The following is a 26,199-nucleotide window of genomic DNA, read 5'->3' on the forward strand; positions in this document are numbered from 1 at the left end:
ATTAAGGCTAGGAGAGTACGTAGTAGTAGTATATTTAGGTAGTATATGTAGAAGGGTAGAAGGGTAAAACGCGAAAAATCACGCTTTACGTGATTTAGCCGAGAACTTTTGCTTACTGACTGTAACACCTATTACAGCACTGACTAGGTACAATATCGAGTTTCGCCACTTGCAAGGGGTTCCTTAGATTGATCACATGACCCCTCTTGCTTGGCCGACACTTTAACAAAACTTGGAACTCTTGTTTCCTCCTCGATTCACAAACACTACATCGACCCATAACGTCTACGACCTGGTAAGTCAGTATACCACTTAGTCCTTGATCACTGAGTGCTGTACTGGAATCATGGTACCGCCACCCTTTAACAGTGACGAGATCGTTTCTCTACTCAGCGAAATGTACACCCTGATTTTGCGCTTCCAAAGCCTGCCCGAAGAATTCAATATCAGTTACGGACCCCACACTCTCCCATCATTTGACACCGATGCCTGGATTGAGGCTGGTATGGATCCCGAGACCGTCAATGTCCTGTCGAAACTACCCCTTTTCAATTCCGACAAGGAGAAAATTGGTCCTGATATGTCTCCCATGCTCTATTTAAGGGACGCACAGACTGTGGAGTCCGATGACGAGGAAACGAGCGAAAATAAAGAGGAAGACGAAGACGAAGAAGAGAACGAGCGAAGAATGCATCTCGAATCATGGACCGATCCGTTCTTCCTGAAGCCTGAGGAGAAGTACATCGAGTCATGGTGTATACCCCTCACTTCCGCCAATCATGGTGGATATGTTCTAATCTTAGATTGCAAAACTAGTAAGCTATCATTTATCTGTCATTGATGATTACTCGTGTTGGCGTACCCTAGGTAGACGAGATATTTGAGGTCGATTATTTCAGCGCTCGATATGACCTCCCCGAAGCTCCTCCCGACACTCATAAAGGTTACTATCGCCATTTTCCGTCCGGGCCCGCTCCCAATGTTCTCAAGAAGTGGGTTGCATATTATAGAGATCTGGTCATAGTACCTGATTATAGGCATGGAAATTGGTGGTTTGGAGATGAAGGAGAAATGGGCGGAGAAGAAGAAGTGAAGTACCCCTGTCTCGCTGGCTGAGAGTTGAGTGTCGCATCGACACATCAATTATCAATTCTCTGGATTTGGTTGTGGGACCAGAGCGATTGGGCTGCATAGAGATTGCTGACACTGGTTTTGCAGGGCAAAGAAGTAAGACAGATGCTTTTGAACTACGGATGGCCAGACAACTTTCACGAAGAGGAATTCAAGGCTGCATTAGTCCCATGGAAAGAGATGAAAGACGAAGCAGAGGGTGCGGATATGGAAGCCGAGGATGCGAGAATCAAGGAAGCTGCGGAGGACTGGGTGCGAAGAACGTATGGCGAGTGAGCGCACGCAAGGCCGATTAAAATCAGAGAGTAGGTGAGCATTACATTATAGTCTACGCGATGTGTCACGAAAGTATCAACTAGATACCCCGACACAATACCACTCATCCGCCCAAAGCTCAGCACCACAGTCCGCGCCATCAACTCCCAGAATCGTGTTCCACGTATACAACTGCGCCGGTGTGATGCCCTCCGCGACCGCGAAGTCATAACACCCAAGACCAGAAATGGACTCCGCAAACTTGTTACAAGTACTGATAATCCCGGATTGCGTAGGACCAGCTGCAGTGACCGACGTTGTCGTTGACGCAACTGTTGACGATGTCGATGTTGGTGTGCTCGACCCCGAGACTCCTACGCAATAATACTCGTCCGCCCATAGTTCGGCCCCGCAATCAGCACCATCTACACCTAGAATAGTATTCCACGCGTACAACTGGGCGGGAGTAATGCCTTCTGCTACCGCGAAATCATAGCATCCAAGGCCCGAGATGGATTCTGCGAATTTGTTACAAGTGCTGATGATACCAGCCTGTGTAGGTCCAGGAGCAGTAACTCCTGTCGAAGTCGCAGTTATCGTCGTTGAGGAAGAAGAAGTCTGCTTAGATGTCGAACTTGAAGTCGCCATAGCTGTCGATCCTGTGGGAGCCCTGGTAGTAGTCAAAGGAGTGACGGTAGTTCCATTTACCAAAGCTACGAATAATCTACCCCATAAAGCAGGTTCGTGCAACCTGTGTCGATACTCGGATTCATGGCTACGAAGTCCGAAAATGTGAGTGAGAATCTTAGGGTCACGACGTCGCAAGTGTCTCCTTCTGTCACATTATAGTAAAGTCCGCAGTTTGCTATCGTTCCCGCGACTGTAGGATCAGCTGGCATGGCTGTAGTGGTGTATACACTTGGCACTACTACTGTTGCTGAGGGGGCTACATAGGCGCCACCAGGCGGACCAACACAGACCGTCTCTCCTACTTCGATCCAGAAACTCATCTATAAGCAAATTAGCACTAGAATTATCGAAAATTTGGCGTGTAGCTCTTGGAGCTTCAGAGCCGAGAATTATTTGAGAGCCGAGACATTTGCAAACAGAACGAATCCGTTTGCTGCTGTGTCTCGGCTCTCAAACCAACTTCGGCTCTGAAGCTCCCAGAGCTCTCATAGAAGGAAATGACAATTTAGTATAAGGAAAGGCTGACCATGAACGGGTTCCAGTGCAGGAGTTGGGTGGTCGTCAAATTTGTATATGCAGACGCAAACTCCTTCAAGTTCTGACGGACGGTGTTGACTGTGATATTGCAGTATTGAGGGGCACAGAAAGATCCAGATAAGGCGGCGCAATTGTATGCATTGTTTAGCGCTAGGAGTGAAGCTGATGGGATAGAGTCTTGGACAGAGAGATTGTTGCATGTGATGTAGTTGTCGCCTGCAATGTAGGTAGGGAGTTCGATGACTTGGCTGCAATTCGTGTAATCCGTGGCCACATACGTAAAGTTCGAGCCGGAGCCGACTCCAGTCATATTTACGGCGGGGACTAGTTCGTCGGTGATCTCGCAGTTCTTTTGTATGTTGGCCCAGACCTGCATCGTCATCTCACTGACACTGAGTATTAGTAATGTGCGCGGGCTGTATCATGTTGCTGTGCAAGGAATGGTACTTACTCGTATATCTCACCAAATTAAGAAGAGATTCCGTACTTGATCCGCTCTAGCATGCATGATGAACACTGGATCTCGAGAGGATGCTCATCGTAGTCCAAAGTCTCACACCAGCCATAGCTACAATCAGCAAATGCTTCAACGCTACTGCCTATGAAATAGTCATTCGGAGTAAGTGGCAAGTCGGTGTAGAAATCCGAAGTGGAATTCCCGTAGGAGTCGTCGAACCATGGGTCATCGTCAGGTTCCCAGTCCGGGTTCTCGAAATTTGGATATGTCTTATTAGTATAAAGTGGCCAAGTTGCTGTGCCGGCGGCCACGAGTGCTCCGATGTCCCAGCTGCGAGGGGGTCAAACAGGAGTTATAGTAGTATGGAGGAAACGACTTACGAGTCTTCTACATCAATACAGAAGTCGCCTGTTGATGAATCTGCTAGGCATAGCAAGCCAAACTTGTAGCCGTATAGTTCCACGAGCGAAGTGAACGTGGTGTTCTGATTGTTGAACACAAACGCGTCATTACCACAGTTTGCTTCGACTGAAGTAGCCAAAGTACTAAGAGAGTTTGAACAACTTGTGGTACACAGTTCGCTCAACATGGAAGTCGTCCATCCTATATCTAGTCAGCCTCTGCGTACGATCGTTTCGATATAATGCTAACCTGTTGCAGTGTGCCAGTGATCGAGTACGGAAGAAGCTGGACGAGAGTATCGCTACAGTCCAGATAAGTATCAAAAGCACTCAGAGACGACAAACTTGCGCCCGGATATTAGAGAAGTTGAGACCCATTGTACAGAGTTGCACCACTGCTCAAGCCGGAAGATAAAAGAATGACAACGGCTTGGAACAATGTTGGTAGCATGACTGCGTACTTCTGCAGAAAAGAGTCGCGCGGATAAACTAATCGATAGAAGGGGGTAAGGCATTTTCATCTGATATCCCACTTCAGATTCCTTCTATCGATTACTGACCGAGGCAAGGAACTTTAGATCCTGGTCCACATATAGATGAGGGTCCCAGGATACCCCAGAATTACAATCTTAAATTCGAGACTTCCAGAAATCGACCTTGATTTGGGCTAGCGATACATCCCCCCCCCCCCCAAACTCTTACACCGGCCCCCCCTCTCGCCTACTTTACCCTTTTAGGGTTTCTGCCACCGACAACCTTACTGTCGCCTACCTCACTGTCGCCGACTCGCCTACCTCGCTGTCGCCCTTACTACCTAAGGTAGGTAGTCTTATAGGGGGAGAGGGGGCTTTGTGTGGCCTTATATCTACTGTTTTGAGCACTGTTTTAAGCTGTTATTTAGGCTGTTTCTAGGTACTATTTTACGTGTTTAAATGTAGCTATTTAGGCTATCAATTAAACTACCGTTTATTGAGTAAAAAATAAACATGTTACAAGTCTTACTATACCTACCTTAGTTTACGATACAAATCGTGTATAACAAAGATCGTAAAAGACTCAAAAATCAAAGTAGGCGACAGCATCATTACCCGAGTTGCAAATTGCTGCCGTAGCGGCTTATGAGAGCGTTGATCATTGCTAATCTCGAAGTATCACGATTCAAGGTCCTTATAGGTAGGAGTATCTCTTCGAACAATATGATTTATAGATATAAGATCTCCCTCGAACAGTGCGTAAATGAATTATCCTTGTCAATATTTTGGATATTATTTCGATATCTTTTGCAAGTCCTTCAAGACAAACGTTTATATTTTCCACAAAACTCACGACAATGTCCGTGGCGCATATCAGTTCAGAGCTTACGTCGGAGTTAAATCAGGCCCTCATCGAGTTGGATCAGGAGTCAAACGATCTTGATTCAAGGCCTACATCACCTATTTCAATTGCGAAAGATATCGCAAAATCTGCCCAGAGAAGTATGCTGCGAAATGGCCTACTTGCACTTCTGGGAAAGGCCTCGTACCCTCAGAATCAACACTGGGAGGATGCAATGGATTATTGCCGCGCCGTGATTGAAGACCCCCAAGACACAGCGCAGCGCGCGAACACTGAACGGGTTCGGTCGTGTTCTGATGTATATTTTGAGTTACTCAAGAAGTTCGGTCCGCGAATTATCGAAGTGGCACGTGAAGGTTGTGCAGCGTTGATCGATGATCACTACGGAGGAAACGCATTGAGCATCGCCCACATCGATAAAAAGGCCAATACAGAACGACACATCCATGAACAAAAAATAAGTGACATCTTTAATCGCAAGCCTGGCGTCCTGGCTGTCGCATGTTACGAGCTGACGGTCTGCTGCTCTATATTGATCTCAGCATGGCTACCCACGCAACGCGCAACAAAATTCGCCACGATATCTCACGTGGCAGTCTGTGAGGATTACCACGCATTTACTGCCCAAGAAAAGAGGACAAGGATTCAGATGATTGCACTTGCGGTTGGAGCGGCCTTCGAGGCAGGTGGACAGGCAGTTAATGCCCTAGTCGACGGAACTACCCTGCAAGCAGTTGGAACAAATGACCAGGTGACAGTGGAGGCGACTATGGCATGGAGAGCCGTTGGGGGCTGTACGATGCCATACAGCGGCTATCTTTGGGGCGGGGAGTCATTGCAGGACGGCCTCATCGCGCCGGAGGTCATGATGGCAATGCACGACATTATGGACTGGCGTAGCGACATAGCCGCCAGGAATCATGAAAATGGGGTGTCAGCGGTTTATGGACTTGGTATGAAAGATCCGCATCATACTTACATCGAGGCCATGTTAGAGAAAGCCAGCCTGCACCCGTTGTCAGGAGCATACGCCATGGCTTGTATCATTCATTTGCATTTCACTGCAACAAGATACGGGTCCTACATGTATCGTGGCGGTGTCTGTGATCCGTGCCTCAAGTGCGAAAGCCTTTTAAGGGACGTGACGCTGGGAGCAGGGCTGCAATGGGCTCCTATGGCACCTCCACGTAATTTCGCAGAAGGACATCCATTCCGTCAACTTTGTCACTCATGGATGGATATATTCGAGACTCAGCCACTTGCTCAGTGTGGAATTAGCTGGCTTCAGTACCTCATAACTACGGGAAGAATCCGGCTTTTCGACGCACTTGTTACCATTGAGATGGGCGACTTTACCATGGACATGGACTGGGCATGAGTCTAAAAGGCAAGCCAGGTTCATGAGCCAGCCCAATTCCGATTTTAGTTATCCAAAGCTATACCATCCTCTATTACGAATTTGATTGCGTCTCATTTGTTTCTACACTCATTTTCTTTTCCTAACTGTTTTATGGCCTCTGGCCTCAACCCTCTGCCGCTTCCGGCTTCTGAACTCAAGGCCTCGGCCTTTACACTTCACACTTAATTAAGTAACTGCGAGGAGTAACCTCTTTTCATATTCCGTGCCCATCCTAACTGTCGGGGAAGGGTCACTGTCACCAGGCCCATCGGTCAAGCGCTACGGCAAGAAATGCTTTCTAAGGCTTACGCCCGTGCTCTAAGGAGCACTACTGTATATAAAAATCCCCTAGCTTAGCACGTCCCCATATATCCATTATCTCTTATATCCTAGCCATACTACAAGAATCAACAGGATGCCCAGCTCCATGATTCATCCATCTATTTGCCTCTAAATTTTACTATACACGGCCTGCCACTAGATACGAATAACTAATAATAGCAATACATCAACCACCTAGCTCAACAGGCCCTTGCCTCGTAGACAATTCGATCGGACTAAATTCTCTATATTTCCAATAGTCGGATTCTCTGCGTTTCGTTTCAAGATCAGCTAAGATCTTGGGGTCATCTCGATTCTGCTGTGTGGTCACCCCGCTGCTAATATGGTCTCGCTGGTACCTTCGCAAGAACAGAATACCGAGGACAAGGAAGGCCATCACTGCAAGTCCGCCAATGGCCCCACCAACGATTGCTCCGACATTGTCCTTGGATTGAGGATTAGGCGTGCTAGGAGGTGCGGATTGAGACGATGATCCGTTTGACTCGTATGAGAGGGCTGAGCTTAAATGAGATAAGAGAGGAGAACATCTTGTAGACGAGGATGAGGATGATATGGGAGAAGATGAGGAGGAGGATGTTGACGTGGAGGACGGTGTAGATGAGTTCGGAGTGTGGGTTGAAGATGGTGCGGCCGACGATGTTATAGTAGGTTCAGCGAATAAAAGCTGTGTTCCAGAGGATGGGGCGCAAGCAATATATGAGTAGGTTTGATCTGGTCCATCAACCAAGAGTGCAGTCGAACAGAAGTCTGCCCCAGGCGAATTACTAGGTAAGGAATCTCTATCAGCCTGCCAACTCCAGTCAAGTCTGTGAACGCTCTCACGTCCGGGAAGGATCGACTGACCAAGTGAAAGTTGTGATACCTACTGCCCCAATGATACCACATCCACCAGAGCAAGCGTTCGCATCTACACAGTTTTCTGCCAGCCCACAGTCGCTAGCTGAAATGACAGTCGTTGGGCAAAATCCCCATAATCCGTTTTTCGTGTCTACTCTGCAGTTGAAGCCTGAGTTTGCTGTGCGAGGCTTGGTCAGATCACCGTTGTCGTAGCCACATGTCGATATTGGAGCCGCAGTCTGTCGCTTTTTGAGCTCTTCGAAGAATCCAGCACCTGAATTTGACGAGAATCGCGTCGGTGACGGTGCTACTAGAGCCTCCCGTGGAAGAGCTTTTGCGATACCCCTGGGGCTAGCAAAGACAACGACCCCGTAAATTAGAAGGAAAATCAAGCAATATTTCATTTCGTCGGAAACCGAGAGAGGGAAATGAGAGTGTAAGAGTCATATATATATATATGGCTGGGATGCAGTAATGTCCTCGAGTGGAAACAAAAAGGGAGAAAGGGAAATAGTAGGAAAGGCTGGAGATGTAGTTTTAAAGAGAGTCCATCCCGAGCTCTCCTTGGCGTTGGCCCGCTCTCCATTACCAACATGATAGATGTTCCCAAGTATCTATCCTTAGATACTACTTTATCTGTGCATTTTACTGTAGATTGAGGCCAACTTGACCTTCGACCAGCAGAAATGGTAAAAATAGTTTCGGGATACCCCAAGTCCGCTTCTCCTAGGCGCCCATCAGCAATCGGCATTGAACCAACGATATCCTTACGTTGGGGAGATAACAGGCTGCCCAGCAATGTTATCTTCAGACACAATCTCAGACAATTGATACTATCTGACCGTTTTACTCTTCCTAACTTGAGCGACGATGGGCGGTCGGGTAGAGAGACTGGGCGCCTAAGAACGGTTGTTCATTTGCCGAGTTCATGCGGCGGCAAAGACCGCGGGCAGGCGTGGGGATGGATTCAATAAGAAGCTTGACGCTGACATACGGAGTAGGACAGGGTCTTTTCACAACGATCCGCCGTCCTCGTTCTGTAATACGGTACAAAGTTACCAACAAAACCGCGGTAGGTTCAGCATGATCTGTGGTGCTAAAGCGCATTTGCAGCCCTAAATAGCCACCATGATTCCTTCATATCGCAGAATCCGAAACCATCTCTACGGAAAATGAGACGAAATCTCCCCCTGCTTTTCAGGACTGCTTGTCTGTTGTTCGTGGCTTTCTCCATCTTGGTCGGCTTCAGTCAGTATACACATCACCCATTCTTTGGGAGAGAACTCACCAGTCTCCTCCCATTTCCTTCAGGTAAGTCGTTGCCAACAACCATAACCTATCTGCCTAGGGACTGACTACCTTATTATATATTGCCTTGAGTGCTAACGCGCGACAATAGTAGGAGACACTGGTAAGACAGCAAACACAAACGACCCGCCCATAAACTTGGCCCCCCCTCTGAAAGATGGGAACTCTACGCTACTTGAAATTGCGCCATCCTATATCAAAGCGATCATGAACGCCGAGGATAATTCCTTCCCACGACTGGAGTGTCCAGCTCTTGATACCTATCGCTATGAATATCTTCGCACGATTAATACAAGCACATCAGGCTCTCGAACGCTACCGACATATTTCTTTGCGCTGGACCTTCATCAATGTGCCAACCTGCTTCCTCGGCTTATAGGCTCGATTGTGGAAAGTATGCGCTTTCTTGGGCCTGAGAATTGTGCCCTGTCGATTGTGGAAGGTCGCTCAGATGATGGCACATTTGAGATTCTGAAGGTACTGCGCGCAGAGATCGAGGGAATTGGCGCGACGTATTTCTTCAATTCAAGCGACCTGGAACCCGGGGCACCCAATCAGGACCGAATCTGGACCCTGGCCGAACTCCGCAATCAAGCACTTGAGCCATTAATACGACGCCCGGACCGGTACTCTCCTGACACCACTATAGTGTTCCTCAACGACGTATCTATCTGTACGCAAGATATTCTGGAGCTGGTACATCAACGTTTTTATCAGAAGGCAGACATGACTTGTGCAATGGACTGGGTCTATGTTGGGCAGGATCCGACATTTTATGATGTATGGATCGCAAGAGGCATGACTGGTGATTCATTCTTCAATATCCCCGAGGATGGAAACTGGAATTCGGCGTGGAATCTCTTTTGGAACGACCCCAAAGCTCAGGAACTACTTTATGCTCACAAGCCGTTCCAAGTCTTCTCATGCTGGAATGGAGCAACGGCGTTTACAGCTAGACCGATACTAGAACAGAAGATTAGATTTCGTGGTCCCACCAAGAATGAATGCTATCAGGGTGAACCGAAGTTGTTTTGTAAGGATATGTGGCATTGGGGATATGGAAAAATTGCCGTGGTACCTACCATCAATCTTGAGTATTCAGATGATGCGGCGCGAAAGATCAAGGCTTTGAGGGGCTACGTATCAGATTGGGTGAACAAAGACGGAGATGATGATGACCCTTCAATGCTTATCGAGTGGCAAACTAGCCCCCCAGCTCTGGTCAAGTGTATGCCCTCATATTCTGACCAAAGCTGGCGGGCCTGGGATGAGGCTTTGTGAAAATTATGAATAACAGACTTTGTCCGAGATTTTGGGGTCTAAGGGAGCGATATAAAATATCTGGGAATATACCGAGTAAAATATCACTTGATCAAGGTTTGATTATGAGGATGCAAGTAACTGCTAGGCGAAGTATAGGTTCCTTATAACAGTCCTAATAATCTCATGTAGCGGGGTGACATGTTAGAACGACAGGTAGCAGAGTTGACTTTGATTAACAAACCAAATTATAGGGATTTAAGAAGGATGTAGGTAGAGACCTTGGTCTTGCCTTAATAGATACAGTAGGCTTAGTCATCCCATACTTAGGTAAGGGGCGCCCCTACCTTGTACATGATACCTAGGACACGTCTTTGGGCACTACTACATGAACACCCCTGATACAAGCCGAGTATGTACAATGGATTATAGTTCTATAGCTTATCTAGTAAAGATGCTACAAAAGGCCGAATTTCACCCAAAGGTAGATCCTGACGAACCTGCAATCTTCTGCATTGAACCTCGCAGATTCTGTCTGCTTTCCATCTTCGGCCTACCACAACGATAACCGGATAGCCGACCAAGTCTGCATCCCTCATCTTCCAGGGGAAGGTCTCTGTGCGATCGTCTAGTATCACATCGAGCTGAGGCCTGCCAGAGGTGCTTGGGATAGAAGAGAGGGCATCGTAGATTTCAGACGCGGCATGATCAAGACCATTGCCAGGTACAACGACTACCTCAAAAGGTGCCATGACCCGGGGCCAATTGAGACCTTTCTCATCGGCAAGAGTATCTGCCACCGCAGCTATCATACGTGAGACCCCTATTCCGTGACATCCCATTTGCATAGGGACCTTCTGATCCGGACTCGAATCGCTCCGTTCCGCGGAAGAAATGAGGCTATGATCTTTATCCTTCAAAAGATGCCCTGGCACTGTAACTGTGGCATCCAAGGGGTCACTGTAGCGAGTGCCAAGGTAGAAAGTGTGCCCCAGTTCAATGGCTTTCTGAACTTTCAATACCCCAGCAGAACAGCGAGCACACGGATCTCCATCTCTGATCCGAAGGAGATTGAGGGGTCGTCCTGTCAATGGATTCCGAGACAGGGTTTCCATATTAATATGTGGAAACTGACAATTCAATTCCTCGGGCCAGAAAGGCAGCCGAGGATTTTGCGATTCGATATCCACGCGACTGTGATACGGTAACCGGCAGTCCACGAGGTTCACAAGCCTGAGCACCTCATGCTTTGTTGAAGCAATACCGGCAGTACGTGTCCAAAGTGACATAGGGTCTTCGATCGAGGCGTCGAACTCTGGTAAAATTGCCTTCACGGCGTGCAAGTTGAGCTCGGGATGGCCTGGCATACCTCGAGAAGTATCGGACCCAGAGGCGTACCAAATATTGATTAGCGTATTCCTATCCCGAGATATCCCACGCCACACCCGGGGTTCTATTGCAGATTTTCCTTCACCTTGTGCCTTGGCATTCTCATTCTCGAGAGAGTTCAAATCTTCTTGACCCGAGCCACCATATGGTTGTACTGCACTCTCTGCAAGTTCTTCATTGGCCACATAGTTGCAAGTGGTGCAGCTGATGACGTTGTCCTCCCCCTTCGAAGTGGGAAAATGAAACTCGTGGCTTAAATTTCCGCCCATATCGCCCGAATCTGCATCAGCAACCAAATATGGTATCTTAAGCTCATCAAACAGTTTGGCATATGCCTCTCGGACCTCGTGATAAGTTTCAAGAGCAAAAGCAGCACTGTAGTCAAAAGTATATAGATCTTTCATTACAAATTCTCGGGAGCGCAGAAGACCCTGTCTTGGCCGTAACTCATCCCGATATTTTCTGGCTGAAGGTAAAATATCAGCGAGTGATCCGGCCATGAGACTTTGACTTACTGATTTGGTATAAACGGACAGGAAGTTCCCGGTAGGATTTTACTGTGCTCGAAACTAAAGATGTAATCTCCTCCTCGTGCGTCGGGGAGAGGAGATATCCGGCGCCCTTCCTATCTTTGAATTGAAAGATCTAGGCTGAGGTCAGATGATGAATACAGAGTCTGACGAACTCAGCATACTTCCGAATTTGTACCCTTCAGACGGCCACTTCTGGTCCATATTTCCTCAGATGATATTGAAGACAGAGCTAGTTTTGAAGCTCCTACGGCTAGTCAGTTTCCAACACTTTCAAGAAGAGATGTCGGTGTGAAGGAGCCTTGCCTAGCTTTGACATATACTTGTCTATAAGTGCCTCCAACTTGTCTTGTACTCTGCGCCCTAAAGGCAACATATGATAAAGGCCTGAGTGCGCCTGCGAAAGTAAGTAGAAGTTCGGCAGCCCACTACAAACGTCAATCTACTGACCTGGCGTAAAAAGCCAGCTCGTAGGAGCCTGGAGTGGGAATCTATTGTGAGATCAGCAGTGGCAGTCGATGGTCCAACCAATAACCCTTCTACCTTCTGCTGCAGATTCAGCTATTCCGCCAGTGGGAATCCATAGATTTGATAAACGTGCTCGACCGTCAATCTGGAACGAAATCAGCCTTCTGGACATGCTGTTTCACGTGACACGATATACGAAAGGGAGATTCGATGGGCTTACCACATGCGTCCTTTTGCTCAAGCCAGATTGACAGCGAGAAAACGAAAGCGCGGGACTACAGCGTTCGGAATATAGATGTATCCAAATCGGAAACTGTTTCAGGAACGTCCTTCTTGTCCCTATACGTGTTGCCCTGAGTGGCGCCGGCACGCAGGAGCGAGGAGGAAGAACAGTGACCATTCTCACCGTGACACATCAAACAAAAGAAGGTAGCAGGCTGCTTGATATGGCAAAAGAAACAGAGGATAAACTCATAGCCATTGCACTTGAAATTGTATCTGGGCGTATTATTGTTGTTGCTCGTAGGAAGCAGAGGAGGGAGAGACGAGGCCAAAAGCGTGGAAACTATAATGGCTCGCTAAAGAGGTCGCTTCTTGTTTTTTATCTTATCAATATCAAAGTCTGCACAACCCTCCCAAAAAAACTTCAGGAAGGCATGTACATGTATAGAACCTTCATTTGACACCCATCAGCTGAAGTCGCCAGTCATCTCTACCCGAGTCACCAGGGAGAGAGACTCATCGGTTGCTTGCCGCCTTGAACCATGGCCAAGCCTACCAAACACGCTGCCAAGCAAGTCACCATGTCCGTCGCAGAAAACGGCCCAACTTTTGATGAAAAAGCACTGCTCGCCTTGACCGCAAAAATCGAGAAGAGCTTTGAAACGAGCAAGGCACCGCAGCAAACACCGGACAGTCGAAGGCAGACACAGAAGAAGACGAAGGGTGGACTTGTTGACACGAAGAAAGTGCAAGAGCCCAGTAGGGGAAGCAAAAGAGATGCCCGGGGAAACAGAAAAACATCCGGTGGAGGTAGCACGGAAAGGAGCCGTTCAACGCACCAGCAGAGTGGAAATGTCCCGGATGAGAAGGCAATTTTATTGCAGGAAATACTGGCATTGGGAGGGACCGAAGAAGACCTGGATCTCGTTGCAGATGTCATCTCGGACGACGAGGATTTGGATGCGGAGAGCTCAACTCCTCCAGATAAGTCATTTCGGAACGACCTCGAAAAGTTTGTTACTGGTCTGGGTATCGACGGGAAAGTCGATGGAAATGCGAGCGAACCTGACACAGAGGAACATGAGCTTGAAGATGAATGGGAGGAGGCTTCCGCCTCTGAGTCTCCCAGCGAATCTGCCGTTGTAGTGGAGGACGCTTCTTCCACCAGCAAGACCGTCGCAAAATCTGTGCCCGATACCAAAACTTCAGAGCCTTCGTCTTCAAAAGACTCGAACCGCCGCCTAGTTGGTACTTCTCCTGCATGAGTGATTGACCTTACTAATCCTTTACTAGATGTTTGAAGCTCGTCCAGACTGGCATGCCGCGCCACTCTCCAATCTTCCCAGTCCAAAATCTAAGGATGTCGCCCAGTTTCATGGTGCTATTACGAACTTGAGAGACCACGCTATGTCCCTGCTAGAAGCTGACAGTAATCTTTACGCTTCGAAGCACCTTTCATCATCTTCTTCCCACCGATTCCTTTCCACCATTATGTCCTCGGGTACTCTATCAGACAAGGTCTCGGCTCTCACATTGGTCGTCCAAGAATCCCCTGTACACACTACAAAATCCTTCGAAAGTCTGCTAGCATTGGCAAAGAAGAGAAGCAGAGGCCAAGCAGTGACTGCCTTAGGAGCTCTAAAAGATCTACTGGGCGTTGGAGTAGTCTTGCCGGCCGATAGACGGCTACGGTCTTTCGCGACGCAACCTGGGCTGCTAGGCACATTGCAGGAAAATTCAATTTCGAATTGGAGGTCCGGACAGAAATTGCCTGGCCAAATCACCAACGCCCATCTAATCTCATGGGCGTACGAAGACTGGCTGAAGGAGTCATATTTTGAGATGCTGAAAGTCCTTGAAGGGTGGTGTAACGACGAAGTCGAGTATGCTCGGTCCAGAGCCGTCACCTATGTCTATGAGCTCTTAAGAGAAAAGCCAGAACAGGAGTCCAATTTGCTTCGGCTCTTAGTCAACAAACTTGGAGACCCCGATAAAAAGATAGCCTCGCGGACATCATACCTCTTACTACAGTTACAGACGTCACACCCTCTAATGAAGCCGATAATTATTCGTTCAATAGAGACAGAGCTTCTTTTACGTCCCGGCCAAAGCTCACATGCGAAGTATTATGCTATTAATACATTGAATCAAACCATTTTGAGTGGCAAAGAAGAAGACATTGCGAGAAAGCTCCTAGACATATATTTTGATCTATTTGTGTCACTCCTGAAGAAGCCAAATCTCCAGAAGGAAGTGACTGGGCCGGCCGTCAATCGGAAAGGACAGATCCAAGGAGGGGGTGGCGCAATGGGAAAGAAGGCTAAAGCCAAAGCAAGCAAAGAGGAAGAGGCGAAGCAAGCCAGCGAGGAGACGACGGAGAAGATGATTTCAGCTGTTTTGACTGGTGTTAACCGTGCATTTCCCTTCTCACAGAGTGATGATCCTACGTAAGTTTGCTCTAGCCTGATCAGAAGCACAAGACTGATGTTTGAAAGTCTCGAGAAGCATATGGATACTTTGTTCAGAATCACCCATTCGTCGAATTTCAACACCAGCGTCCAAGCATTGATGTTGATAGAGCAACTAGCTACGACGAAGCATCTCGCAGTCGACCGGTTTTATAGGACCCTGTACGAATCACTACTTGACCCACGTCTGATCACGTCTTCGAAACACACGTTATATCTCAATCTTCTGTTCCGGGCACTGAGATCTGACCTCAACGCTAAACGCGTGAAAGCTTTCGCCAAGAGGATTCTACAAGTCATCACACTCCATCAACCTCCCTTCATCTGTGGTGCTCTCTATCTGCTAAGGGAACTCGAGGGGACATTCCCAGGATTGAAGTCCCTTCTCAATGACCCGGAAGATGATGGTCAAGAGGATGTTGAGTTCTTTCGTGACGTGCCCGAAGATGCAGCTCTTGAAGCCCAGGTGCAAGACAGTAACAAGATCTCCCCCCCCAACAACATTTCGAAGCTTGCCTCCCAGTCTTATGATGGACGAAAGAGGGATCCCGAATATAGTAATGCTGATAAGAGTTGCTTGTGGGAGATAGTAAGTTTATACACAGAACTGAGAAGATTAGCCTTTGCTAAAGCCGCCAACAGATTCCTTTTCTGGTTCATTTCCATCCCTCGGTATCTGTGTTTGCCTCCCGCCTCCTTAATGATGAGACTATGCCACCGAAGCCCGACTTAGCTTCCCACACCCTTACACATTTCCTTGACAGATTTGTATACCGTAATGCAAAGACAGCAACGGCAGGACCGCGGGGTGGTTCTATCATGCAGCCGCTTTCTGGTGGGGATAGTCGTGGGGTCCTCCTATCTAGTCGGGCGACGCAGCAAAAACAAGAACCTGTAAACTCAGAAGCATTCTGGCGCAAGAAGGCAGAGGACATCTCCGTTGATGAAGTTTTCTTCCACAAATACTTCAGCCATATTGGTAAAGGGAAACAAGTTTCAAATGAAAAGAAGGCTTCATCAAAATCTGCCGCGGGTTCCGATAATGGGGACGAAGAGAACGAGGATGAAATTTGGCAGGCACTCGTGGATTCGAGACCAGAAGTCGAAGGTGAAAGTGATGATGGCTCTGATCTTGATATGCTGGATCTTGAGGATTCCGACGCTCCATCTTCTATTAGCGACGTAGAGTCTGATGCGGAAGACCTGGAACTTGCGGGCTCCGAAGACTCTGAAGCCGGGAACCTGGATCTGTTCGACGAGGAGAACGTTTCCTTGGATGGTCAAGGTGATGCGGCGTCGGATATCGATGAACTCTTCGAGAAAGAATTGCAGGTGGGACACGGTTCCAGTGAGAAGGCAGAGGAAAGCAGTCGGCAAAAGAGGAGGAAGCTGAAGAATCTTCCTACGTTTGCCTCTGCCGAAGACTACGCAGAGATGCTGGATAATGAGGAGGATGAAGATTTGTAGATGAGAAGAGAGAACACCGATGGCATTGCAGATACGAGATCAATGAAGGTTCTCCATTGGCCGCTAGAAGTCCTGTCACACCGTCCTTCATCTCCAACAGAGAAGTGAGAAGTAAGTGCCTGTATGCATAGATCTATATAACCTACCTATGTAACCACCTGCCTATGCTAGCTACCGGTACAGTACCTGAACCAGGTGTTGATATGACATGCCCGGATGACATGATATGGCTACTCCACGTGATCGAGCAAGAGCGCCGTCGAGCGACAAGGGAAGCCTCGGTCCGACCCTCAATAGAACGGAAAAAAGCAGAAAAAGATAGAAATAGAGGCAAAAGGATCCTACTTTCTTATCTTGTTGTGCAGTACCTCGCGCTCTGACTACATTAACCGTATAGACTTGTTTGTTTATTGCCTGAGGTCTCTTCGATGCGTACCTTACCTACCTCACATACCTAGGTACGGTACCTACAGTAGTACCTTTCTTGCCCTAAGGTAGCTACCTTACCTTGCCTTGTCTCAATATCAGTATCAGATCGCCTTGGGTTACGGAAAACCCTACCTTGCTTGAACAAAGCAATCAAAGCCAAGCAAGAGGCTCATCCAATGCTCTTCGTATGCAGTAGACTCTTGCGGCCTCGGCCTAGTGCCGGCTGCTCGAGCCTTGCTGCCCTTCGCCGAGGTCAATCTACTCATCAATCCATCTCGCAGGCTGATCGACTTCATCAATTTCATCAACATAAGCAGCATCAACAACGCCCCCGCCTCCGCCTCGCTCGCCTCCTCCTTTACTCCCCTTCCCACTCTCAACGTCTTAGCACAAGTCCGCTGCTACGGATCGCTCAAGGTTCGTTTGATCGCACCGGCCCCCAGCTCGTAAATTGGCTAACCGTTTTACCCAGACTCAACCCCTCCATCGTCGGGTACTTCAAAGCCCTCCTTCCTTCGACGCGCACTCGGTGTCTTTGCCATTGCTGTCTTCTTCACGAGCGCCGGTTTCGTGATGGCGACAATACCGGCTCTCGAAGCGGCAAATAGCGTCTTGCACCCTCCATCCGACGAAGAAACACTCGAGATGTTTACCCCAGAGGACGATATATCCCGAGAAGTGGACGAATACATCAAGAATCACCCCTTAGCAGTGGAGTTACGATCCAAGCCAGAATATTCCGAATCAAGGCCGCATTTGAAGATTCCCGAGGCGCAGAGGGCCCACAATCTTACTGGTGGTACTCTTATGGGACCAGGAAAGTTTGTCGTCCCCCCTTTCGTGTGGAGTGAGAAGGGAGGAAAGTCGCTTGTTTCTATCACATACCTGGGGACGGATCTGTGCGGCCATCCTGGAGTCATCCATGGGGGCCTTCTCGCCACCATATTAGACGAGGGCCTTGCGAGGTGTTGCTTCGCTGCTTTGCCAAATAAAATTGGAATGACAGCGAATCTAAACATTAACTACCGGGCTCCTGCTCCTGCGGGTGCTTTCGTCGTGCTTCGAGCGAAGACCACCAAGGTTGAAGGTCGCAAGGCGTGGGTCGAAGGGCACATTGAGACCCTCGTGGCGGAGGGAGAAAAACCCACCGTTCTAGTTGAGGCATCCGCCCTCTTCATAGAACCAAGGCAAGCAGCTGTAGGTTCAACCAAAGCGGAAGCAAGAAGATACAATGCGCTGACTTCTGGATAGACAATGGCAAGAGTATACCCCGTCCAGTGAGGTCTGCGGGCCCCACCGAAGGTCCAAATCGGATGTGGCTATTCGCTTCCTAATTGATACGTACTAGACGGCCGCACCCTTGTTAAGGTACTGGTAGCTGTCGGGTTGGAATTTACTTGTGCAATATCTGGAGTTTTAATAAGAGGATTTAGCCGCCTTCGTTCGGGCATAGTTGTAGCCCTAATAGGGACCAAGAAAGTCATATGTACGCAGAAGAAAGAGATAGAAGAAGAAGGAGAAGAAAAAGACAATAGAAGACAAGAAATCATAATGGAAAATAAGAATGGAAACCTACGAAAGATTGAACGTGATGGTCTAACAAACTCTTCGCCTTTGGGACAGGAACTGTCAGGTACTGTACGACGGACGGAGCCAAGTCTGCCGATAGCGCGACCATCCCGAACTCGTCCCGTCTCCCGAAAATTCATCCATCCAACTCCCTTCATCCTCTATAAGAGAGTCACAACTGTCGCAACGCCTTGGAAATCTGCCCTAAGAAAGGTCCCTCGCGCATCCAAATCCCAACTACGGAGTCAAATCACTGATATCAACACTGATATCTCAGCAGGCCTAAGAGGTTTGCAATGGCAACGTAATCATTACCCCGCGACCCCGCTATGCTACTGAAAAAAAAAAGAAAAGACATAGATACACATATATCTACTATGTCTATCTATCTCCAGAAAGAAGATTAACCAGATTTACAGCAATATTACCTGGCACCCGTCTCTCTCGCGACGTGAGCGCAACGAATTACGAAAGCAACGAGGATTCACAATTTGGTTCACTGGTCTCTCAGCATCAGGAAAGTCAACCATCGCAACAGCCCTTGAACAACACCTTCTCCATCTCGGCTTGGCTGCTTATCGTCTGGATGGTGACAATGTGCGGTTTGGTCTGAACAAAGACCTTGGTTTCTCCGAGAAGGACCGCAATGAAAACATCAGAAGAATAGCAGAGGTCTGTTTTGGTCGTCCCATGTATATCTACCACTGCTAATTGCTGAAAAACCAGGTTGCGAAACTCTTTGCCGACTCGTCAACGATTGCTCTCACATCCTTCATTTCTCCATACCGAGCGGATCGCCAGATTGCCCGTGAACTCCATGCGGCTAGCAGCCACGGCGAAGACGAGCCCATCCCTTTCATCGAAGTCTTCGTCGATATTCCTGTCGAGGTAGCAGAACAGCGCGACCCTAAGGGTTTGTACAAGAAAGCCAGAGCGGGAGAGATCCCGAATTTTACCGGAATATCTGCGCCGTACGAGGCGCCCGAGAACCCCGAGATCCATGTAAGGACCGATCAGCTCACGGTAGAGGAATGTGTGGGCAAAATCACTGCGTACCTACAGTCGAAGAATCTGGTATAGGGTTGGGAAGAATGGATGTTACATAATTCCTGTCCCTACTCTGATTCTAGCTCGAGCCATATGAAGCTGAATCCATGGTGGAATCTCTGATACAGTATTACCAAGAACCTCTGCGCCAAAGGAGGACTACGAAAATCATGTCCTCTATATGATCTCGAACTCATAATAAACATAAGCCGTATACTCGCCGCCTTCCCCACCAAGCGCCCCAACTCCAGCAGAGGCCATTTCTGACGACAGTGCTGAATCGTCTTTTGCAATTTTGCCCTTCTTATCCCGACCAAATGCATTGCCGCCGAGATATGAGTATGCCGAGTCGAGTGACGCCTTGGCCTTCTTTGCTAGCTTTGGGTTTGTCTACAGGGTGTTAGTGTTTTAGACAAGTATGGCGCTATTTTAGAACCAACTCTTACCTTAACTAGACCACAGACAAATTCTAGAGGCAATCCATAGCGCAAGACAGTTTCCACGAATACCCGCAGTGTCAGAACATGTATCCAGATCATCACGCTCTCGCTCCAACCAGTCCGTCCTAGCCTTAATGCCTCACCCCATACCTTCCGCTCGTCCCTACTCACCCGCTCTAGTTCCTTTCGTTCCTCCTCTTTTCCGCCTTCGACGTACTTGTAATCGCGGGGTGTCCACTTCATCTCCCTGCACTTATGCAGGAATTCCGCACTGTGTTTCTTGAATGTTGTAACCGCGAATAGTGTGAACTCGTCGTCGTGTGTAACCTCGATAGATGATCGGGGGACAACCATTGGAGATAGCGTCTCGTAACTCCTCAGGAATTCCTTCTTAGCATTGGTTGGAACCACGACGAGATGCGTTTCGAGATATTCGGAATCTTGGATTAACAGCGAGGGATCGACAACAGGTGTGAGAGATTTTGTGGAGAGGTTTCCTCTTTTCTAAATGTCAGCGGGGCATTGCGGTTCTCGCCTCTTTCCAAGCACTCACGTCTGTTTTCGCTGTAATGCCGTATAATTTGTCTTGATCTGATTATACTGGCTGAATTTGCTCTTAACATCATTGTCGATACTGACCAGTTCCTGACAGTGCGCATTAGTCATTATCCCAATACTGGAGAGACTGCCTAACCTTCTGTAACGAATCGACAATCTCTGCTAACGGTTTGTCGGCACGATACTTAACCTTGTTCCACGTAAACGTCCGCAGATATTGATCAACAGGTTCTGTTTAGATATATCAGTCACAGAAGACTGTAAATCATACTGCGCCCTAGGGGTCCTTTCTGCACATACTGTCATTGACTGTCTTTTGCTGGGCGACCTTCTCCTCGTCGCCTCCCAACAGACTGCGCAGAGAATCCCCGACTTTAGCCACCACAGCCTCACAAGCGCTCTCTAACTTGGCTAGGTCGTCTGCCTGCTGAACCAATGTATCTAGGGTTCCTATCTTGAATTCGGGTATCTTAAACGGAAGAACTGTGCCATTGTCTGCGGAGATTGTGGATTGTAGTGCCGCCAGGGCCTCGTCTTTATCGTTGGATGGGGTGATTGAGGTTGGCAGAGATACTAGCAAGTACCTCGTACGGCCCGACATGTTTTTCGAAGGCGGGTCTGTCACTGCCTATGTGAAGGATTGGATTGGAATCGACAGCTCCGAACGTCAATGGCAGCGGTCCCTTGGTTGCTGTCTTATTACATAGGTAGGTAACTGTATGCACATGTACTTCGGAGGAGCGAGCTTGGAGCTTGGAGCGGCCGCTCAAGCTAATGCACGTGCTCACGATTACGGGTATATTACATAATACAATATAATGTCTTGAATGTTTACTGAGGAAACGTTCATCTTCTCCAGACATCACTTCACTACCACAGTGCTCTGCCAGGCCTCAGCTACTGTTCAGTTTTGCTTCTCTGTCCCATTCGTCTCTTTCAACCATGCAGCGTCATGCCCCTTTAATGTTATCTTTTGACTTTACTACTTTAGTGAGCATCCTGATTCTTGATGTTCTTGAGCTTCTTGTTGGAATGTTTGCGCTGGCAATTCCAACACAGCAGATAGTGAAGCATTTGGGATCCAAAAGGCAGTGTCTAGCAGCTGGCGAGTGAACATGGCTTTGGCAGTTTGGACTGGACCAGTGTCCTCAATTGCCCAGCCTTGTGTCGGCATCATACCAAGAGGCCCGGTGCTACACCTTAATCTAAACATAGATAGAACTGTGGATGAACATTGCTATCTTGCAAGAATGGTAATTGTGTTCTTCTATCCCAGCAGGTGAGGAGCAAATTCTCTTCTGGATTGTATACTGTATGTAGAAAGGGGTTGGATACTTGGATCCTCTCTGTATTGGCAGTGAATTGAATTGGCTTGTCACCATTGTGTCTGTCTTTAATCCGACAGTTACGCTCACTTTCTTATTTTCAAACTTCTCATGTTGAATTCACTCTCCAAAACCCCTTGCGGACGCACTTGGCTCCCCACGCACACGCCTTCACACCCACATTCATCAATGCCTTCAACTTGAAAAAGCCGAATACTTGCACTGCTGCTTGTTCCAGTCACCTTGATTGCTCCGTCAAGGGGCGGACTACCTCCAGCATGTCCTCTCAAACTCCGTTTCGTACAGACGCAAAAACTCGGTCGTCGAAGTATCAACAGTACCTTGATGAATGTAACAGCTTTCACGACACTCTCCTCGGACTTTGTGCTGGTAGATCTGCACTACTTCGCATTCAGAGAAAGCGAACCTTGAAATACTTTCAAAGTCTTCCCAGTCCTCACGAATCCAGCGATAGATATACTGAAGTTGACGGAACACAAGCAGGTTTTGCCGACGAGGGCATTGCTGGTGAACGGGTCGCAAACCGAAGTTTTCTTCAGCCATGGAAAGAGCCAAACTTTGGTATTACTTTTCGATACAGAATCTCTCCCGAAACTCCACTCTTGCAACACCCAAACGCTAGCTGTTCCACGTCTTGTGGCCCTGCCAGTTCACCCCAGCCCTCAGAGGCAGAGAAAGAATCAGAACGGTATCCTCAGTCTTCGACTACTCTCGATATCCCAAAGCCAAAAGATACTAACACGATTACATTGACTTGTCACTTAGGACGCCACAAAGAGTCTTCCCCAGCGGCTGCTCCACTTCCCACTGGGCTTCGACGAGCTAAGAGGCATATCATAGATTTGGATGCGGCTTGTGCATCTGCTATCTCTGCAAAGGATGCTGCTGCAAAGAACGCCACGGTGAAAACAGAAAATGACCAACATGAGGTACAAAAAGTTACCATCGCCCGTTCACCCCGCTTTCTCAGAAAAGCGAGTCTTCTAAAGGCTCATCTTGCTGCGAATACCGAACAAGACCGTTGGGACATGATGGAATGGATTAACTTGTGCAGTGGACCCCGAGAAGACGCCCCCAACCCTGTCCCAAGATTGGCACGCCAGTGCAAAGAATACTACTTGACAAAGAACTTCAACCCGCTGAGCATTAGTCCCACGATTAGGCCCGATCAAGTCAGGATGCATAATTATAAAATGGCTGTATTGCTAGCAAATCGAGCTGCTCCCAAGACACTGGCGGCTCGCCAGGAGGAGCTAGCTCGCATGATGGACGCCGCTGCTCGCGAAAAGGAGGCAGCTCCCAAGATTACCTAGCATACCTCCTGATGCACCTCGGTCTACAACGGGCCAGAGCAAAGGTATGTTTTCTCTTCAGGACGAAAGCAAATATCTAGCGCGAGCATCAGAAAAGTGGCTGACTGACTGTACGCAGGCAAGGCAGGTATACACAAAAGCAACATGGTCCATAATGTCAGAGGTGCACGAACTGGTCAGTACCACACCCCTTATCCTGGATACGATTAAGTAAGACTGGAGATGGATGCATTCTGACTTAGGTTTCAAACAGTAACCTGAAGCTGGCACTGAGTCCAACCGCGGCACAACTTTAATGTATCTGCCTGCTACGAATTTACAGATATCACTCCCTCCACCAGCCGGTAAGAAGTAGCCGATTCGTTTCTCACGAGAGTGCATAATGTATTGTAGCTGCAGTGACTGGTGTCAAGGAACAGAGGCATATGCAATTCCACAAATCATGACCTGGGCAGGGGATCATATTCTAGGGAGAGGAGAAAGAGGTGTGAAGGACTGGACGAGTTTACTCGTGGGGGTATCTAGCGTTGAATTAGTCTACCGCCCAATGCAAAACACCGCTGTATTCAACATGGTCCCAGAACTCCTCATAACTCATCCCAAAATCCTCTAAATAATCCACTACCTATTCATGTCCTTTCAGCCAAGGCGCCGTATCTTTCGCCGTGAAGCTAAACGGACTCTTGGCCATCTCGGGACTACGAGGACTCAATTTGACGGCGAAAAGCTCATCCTCGGTCTCGTCTTCAATCCTCTTGGGGACATTTCCAATGGCAACTTCGTCTAGAGAGGCCATGCGATTGCCGCCCCGTGAATCATGTTGTTGAGTGATGAGATGGTTTGGCGGATTCCGCGCGACAGTGCGACGAGACGAACCCCCCTGGAAAAGCGCAAACGAGGAGACGGCAACATCCCCCGAGTCGGGGGAGAGGGGATGGCTATCAGATTTTGAGGCTTCAAGATCTAACTCCTTGCTTAGCCCGCGCTGGTGGTAACGGATACCACAGGGAAAAGAGACATACCAGTTGATGAAGCGGTCAGCTCCGACGCGCTGGTCCCGAGCTTCAGTCCCTTGAGCTTTTCTGACAATCGACCGCCTCCCGGACTTCTTGGGCTGGTCGGGGGAGATGTGGCGTGTTGGACGTCGGAGATGGCTTTGGGGCCAACACCAAAATTCTCTTCGATCCACTGCTTCTCCTGCATGGCCATCTCAAGGCCAATGCCTTCGCCGTTCGTCTTCATCTCGGCCAGAATCTCTTTCTGCAGCGCGGACAGCCTTTGCTTCGCATAGCGGGTGTGCAAGATCCCTCGTTTTCCAGCCGATGTTCCCCTGAGACCCAACTCGGCCGGAAAGATCGCCGGCAATGGTTTTATCTGTATGGCCTTCCCGCTACCTCGTACCAGCTTCACAACAGGAGGGATGGTAGTTCCGGGGCCCAATAAGAAATAAAGGCGATGGAGCTTCCCCTCAGTCCCATCTCGAGCAGACAGCACGGTCTTTTTGCCCTCCCAAGACACCTCCCAGTCACCGGTATTATCGGGGCCTTCCTCGGTGTCGTCCTCCCATTCTACCATGAGGATCTTCGTCCCCTCATTACCCCTCCCCGCCTCGAACTCGAAGCGGGCAAGGGCAGAGAGGGAGGCTGAGACTGGAGCTTGGTCGCGGCTGCTCGCAGCTGTTGCAGGGACGCCATCTGGTTCGAAATCGAGTCTTGCCGGTGCCGGCGAGGGTAACGCCATCCTAGGGGAGCGTGCAGCTTCGTAGGCTTTTGAAGGGGCCGTCAGCCCATGCGGTTCTTCAGACGGATGCGCGCGCACACGCTACGCGGGTAGATCAGGCTCTGTCTCGGGCTGCTTAGAAGCTGGAGACTGAAGGCTGGAACGGGGGGCGGGAGGGGGAGGGGGAGGAGGGGTTGCTGGAGTTGTTGCGGTTTCAGAATAGAAATAGATTCGATATACCCGCGCAGGGTGGCTGGGGGGCGACTGGGGCAACTGAGAGCGATTGCTTAGAGAGAGTCTTCCTGGATATGCATCACGCAGAGGAGGGGGGAAACTGGTGCAGACACAGAGACAGACAGACCCGCGGGGACCCTGTCCGTTGGGTTATAAAGATTTGGTTGGATTCTGCCATTGTTGTCCAATGAAGGAGCCGGCTTGGTTTGAAGAAGGGGACAGGGAGGGAGACAAGAGGCTCTCTAAAAATAGAAGACCGGCATCGACAAGAGACAATCGACGTGGGGAAGGTTGGATTCTGGGTGCCTTGTTGCCTCATTCTCTGCTCCATACTGGATTATCTCTCTCTTCCTCCTCTCTTCTACCAGGAAGGGATTCGGATCACTTAACATACTCGCAGAGTCCAAGTTGGGCTCATTATTGAGTTTAATTTCTTAACCTCGCCACAGACTATGGCCGCGATGTGCGACCAAGACAACAATCAAGACTACTCTACTATGTATTTTCTATTCATGTACCTACTGATACTTAACAGATTTGTCTCCATTTTGTCTCTACGAAGAGGGAGAGCGGAGAGAGAAACTGCATGTAGCTAAAGGTACCTTGTGTTTGGTCACACCAATCCAGAAGATCCAGGCAAGATCAATAACCCGGCCAGGCCGTCATGGATCAATCCCATGGTATTTCATCTGGGAGGCTTATGATAGGCACGATGATGAAGATTGCTACCAGGCTTATTGCAGCGCCTGGCAGGGACTTGAGGTGATCGAATAGTAGAGATTTCTGGGTGTGGACCCGAGGTGGGGTTCCACACTGCTCCGTCATCGACTTGTAGAAAAGTATGTTTCTGCTACCCTGAGGGCAGAAATATTTCACGAGCAGTGGTGGAGAGACCCTCTCATATGGTGAAGGCGCTCTCTAGGAATCCAGAGAGGATTCTAGTAGTGTCCGACAAATACTCAACGGCACGTGATGTATAGCTAGCATCTGTATCCTGTGCGGGGCGCGGTGACCGACTCTGAAGACGTGGTGGAGAGGAGCTGTCGTG

General features: G+C 48.7%; 12 protein-coding genes across 12 annotated transcripts; 7 read left to right on the forward strand and 5 right to left on the reverse strand.

The window, feature by feature from the left end:
• Positions 1–272: 272 nt before the first annotated feature.
• On the forward strand, positions 273–1,003 carry M430DRAFT_192699 (hypothetical protein). The gene is made up of 2 exons (XM_024864044.1): positions 273–295; positions 370–1,003. The coding sequence occupies exon 2, from the start codon at positions 398–400 to the stop codon at positions 839–841; it is 444 nt and encodes a 147-aa protein (XP_024716749.1). The 5' UTR covers positions 273–295; positions 370–397; the 3' UTR covers positions 842–1,003.
• Positions 1,004–1,236: 233 nt separating this feature from the next.
• M430DRAFT_110758 (hypothetical protein) lies at positions 1,237–1,407 on the forward strand (the record flags this gene model as incomplete). Its single annotated transcript, XM_024861384.1, has 1 exon — positions 1,237–1,407. One exon carries the CDS (start codon positions 1,237–1,239, stop codon positions 1,405–1,407), a length of 171 nt encoding a protein of 56 aa, XP_024716750.1.
• A 75-nt stretch (positions 1,408–1,482) lies between these two features.
• M430DRAFT_45920 (hypothetical protein) lies at positions 1,483–3,849 on the reverse strand (the record flags this gene model as incomplete). Its single annotated transcript, XM_024867804.1, has 7 exons — positions 1,483–2,056; positions 2,104–2,396; positions 2,603–2,999; positions 3,101–3,400; positions 3,451–3,673; positions 3,722–3,773; positions 3,817–3,849. The coding sequence occupies 7 exons, from the start codon at positions 3,847–3,849 to the stop codon at positions 1,483–1,485; spliced, it is 1,872 nt and encodes a 623-aa protein (XP_024716751.1).
• A 1,117-nt stretch (positions 3,850–4,966) lies between these two features.
• Positions 4,967–6,632, forward strand: M430DRAFT_37686 (hypothetical protein). The gene has a single exon (XM_024867165.1). The coding sequence runs from the start codon at positions 5,021–5,023 to the stop codon at positions 6,182–6,184; it is 1,164 nt and encodes a 387-aa protein (XP_024716752.1). The 5' UTR covers positions 4,967–5,020; the 3' UTR covers positions 6,185–6,632.
• M430DRAFT_271924 (hypothetical protein) lies at positions 6,449–7,788 on the reverse strand (the record flags this gene model as incomplete). Its single annotated transcript, XM_024865547.1, has 2 exons — positions 6,449–7,311; positions 7,391–7,788. The coding sequence occupies 2 exons, from the start codon at positions 7,786–7,788 to the stop codon at positions 6,714–6,716; spliced, it is 996 nt and encodes a 331-aa protein (XP_024716753.1). The 3' UTR covers positions 6,449–6,713.
• An 884-nt stretch (positions 7,789–8,672) lies between these two features.
• Positions 8,673–10,050, forward strand: M430DRAFT_37687 (glycosyltransferase family 69 protein). Its single transcript, XM_024867166.1, has one exon. It carries the CDS (start codon positions 8,900–8,902, stop codon positions 9,971–9,973), a length of 1,074 nt encoding a protein of 357 aa, XP_024716754.1. The 5' UTR covers positions 8,673–8,899; the 3' UTR covers positions 9,974–10,050.
• Positions 10,051–10,386: 336 nt separating this feature from the next.
• Positions 10,387–12,739, reverse strand: M430DRAFT_54381 (hypothetical protein; the record flags this gene model as incomplete). The annotated part of the gene is made up of 7 exons (XM_024868463.1): positions 10,387–11,807; positions 11,857–11,986; positions 12,036–12,118; positions 12,178–12,268; positions 12,322–12,362; positions 12,415–12,484; positions 12,560–12,739. The coding sequence occupies 7 exons, from the start codon at positions 12,737–12,739 to the stop codon at positions 10,387–10,389; spliced, it is 2,016 nt and encodes a 671-aa protein (XP_024716755.1).
• Positions 12,740–12,977: 238 nt separating this feature from the next.
• On the forward strand, positions 12,978–16,660 carry M430DRAFT_37689 (hypothetical protein). The gene is made up of 4 exons (XM_024867167.1): positions 12,978–13,805; positions 13,855–15,008; positions 15,057–15,618; positions 15,672–16,660. The coding sequence occupies exons 1-4, from the start codon at positions 13,104–13,106 to the stop codon at positions 16,494–16,496; spliced, it is 3,243 nt and encodes a 1,080-aa protein (XP_024716756.1). The 5' UTR covers positions 12,978–13,103; the 3' UTR covers positions 16,497–16,660.
• Positions 16,661–17,498: 838 nt separating this feature from the next.
• M430DRAFT_54384 (hypothetical protein) lies at positions 17,499–19,574 on the forward strand (the record flags this gene model as incomplete). Its single annotated transcript, XM_024868464.1, has 4 exons — positions 17,499–18,122; positions 18,559–18,563; positions 18,914–19,166; positions 19,221–19,574. The coding sequence occupies 4 exons, from the start codon at positions 17,499–17,501 to the stop codon at positions 19,572–19,574; spliced, it is 1,236 nt and encodes a 411-aa protein (XP_024716757.1).
• Positions 19,575–19,705: 131 nt separating this feature from the next.
• Positions 19,706–21,140, reverse strand: M430DRAFT_271930 (hypothetical protein; the record flags this gene model as incomplete). The annotated part of the gene is made up of 4 exons (XM_024865548.1): positions 19,706–20,480; positions 20,535–20,626; positions 20,676–20,770; positions 20,840–21,140. 4 exons carry the CDS (start codon positions 21,138–21,140, stop codon positions 19,916–19,918), a joined length of 1,053 nt encoding a protein of 350 aa, XP_024716758.1. The 3' UTR covers positions 19,706–19,915.
• A 1,002-nt stretch (positions 21,141–22,142) lies between these two features.
• On the forward strand, positions 22,143–23,198 carry M430DRAFT_31693 (hypothetical protein; the record flags this gene model as incomplete). The annotated part of the gene is made up of 1 exon (XM_024866053.1): positions 22,143–23,198. One exon carries the CDS (start codon positions 22,143–22,145, stop codon positions 23,196–23,198), a length of 1,056 nt encoding a protein of 351 aa, XP_024716759.1.
• A 564-nt stretch (positions 23,199–23,762) lies between these two features.
• On the reverse strand, positions 23,763–24,536 carry M430DRAFT_37693 (hypothetical protein; the record flags this gene model as incomplete). Its single annotated transcript, XM_024867168.1, has 2 exons — positions 24,221–24,536; positions 23,763–24,161 (listed from the first exon to the last, which is right to left on the reverse strand). Coding segments are annotated over exons 1-2 (554 nt in total), but the record flags the coding sequence as incomplete, so codon positions are not given.
• Positions 24,537–26,199: the final 1,663 nt, after the last annotated feature.

Source organism: Amorphotheca resinae (assembly GCF_003019875.1).
Source record: "Amorphotheca resinae ATCC 22711 unplaced genomic scaffold M430scaffold_14, whole genome shotgun sequence".
NCBI classification, from domain to species: domain Eukaryota; kingdom Fungi; phylum Ascomycota; class Leotiomycetes; order Helotiales; family Amorphothecaceae; genus Amorphotheca; species Amorphotheca resinae.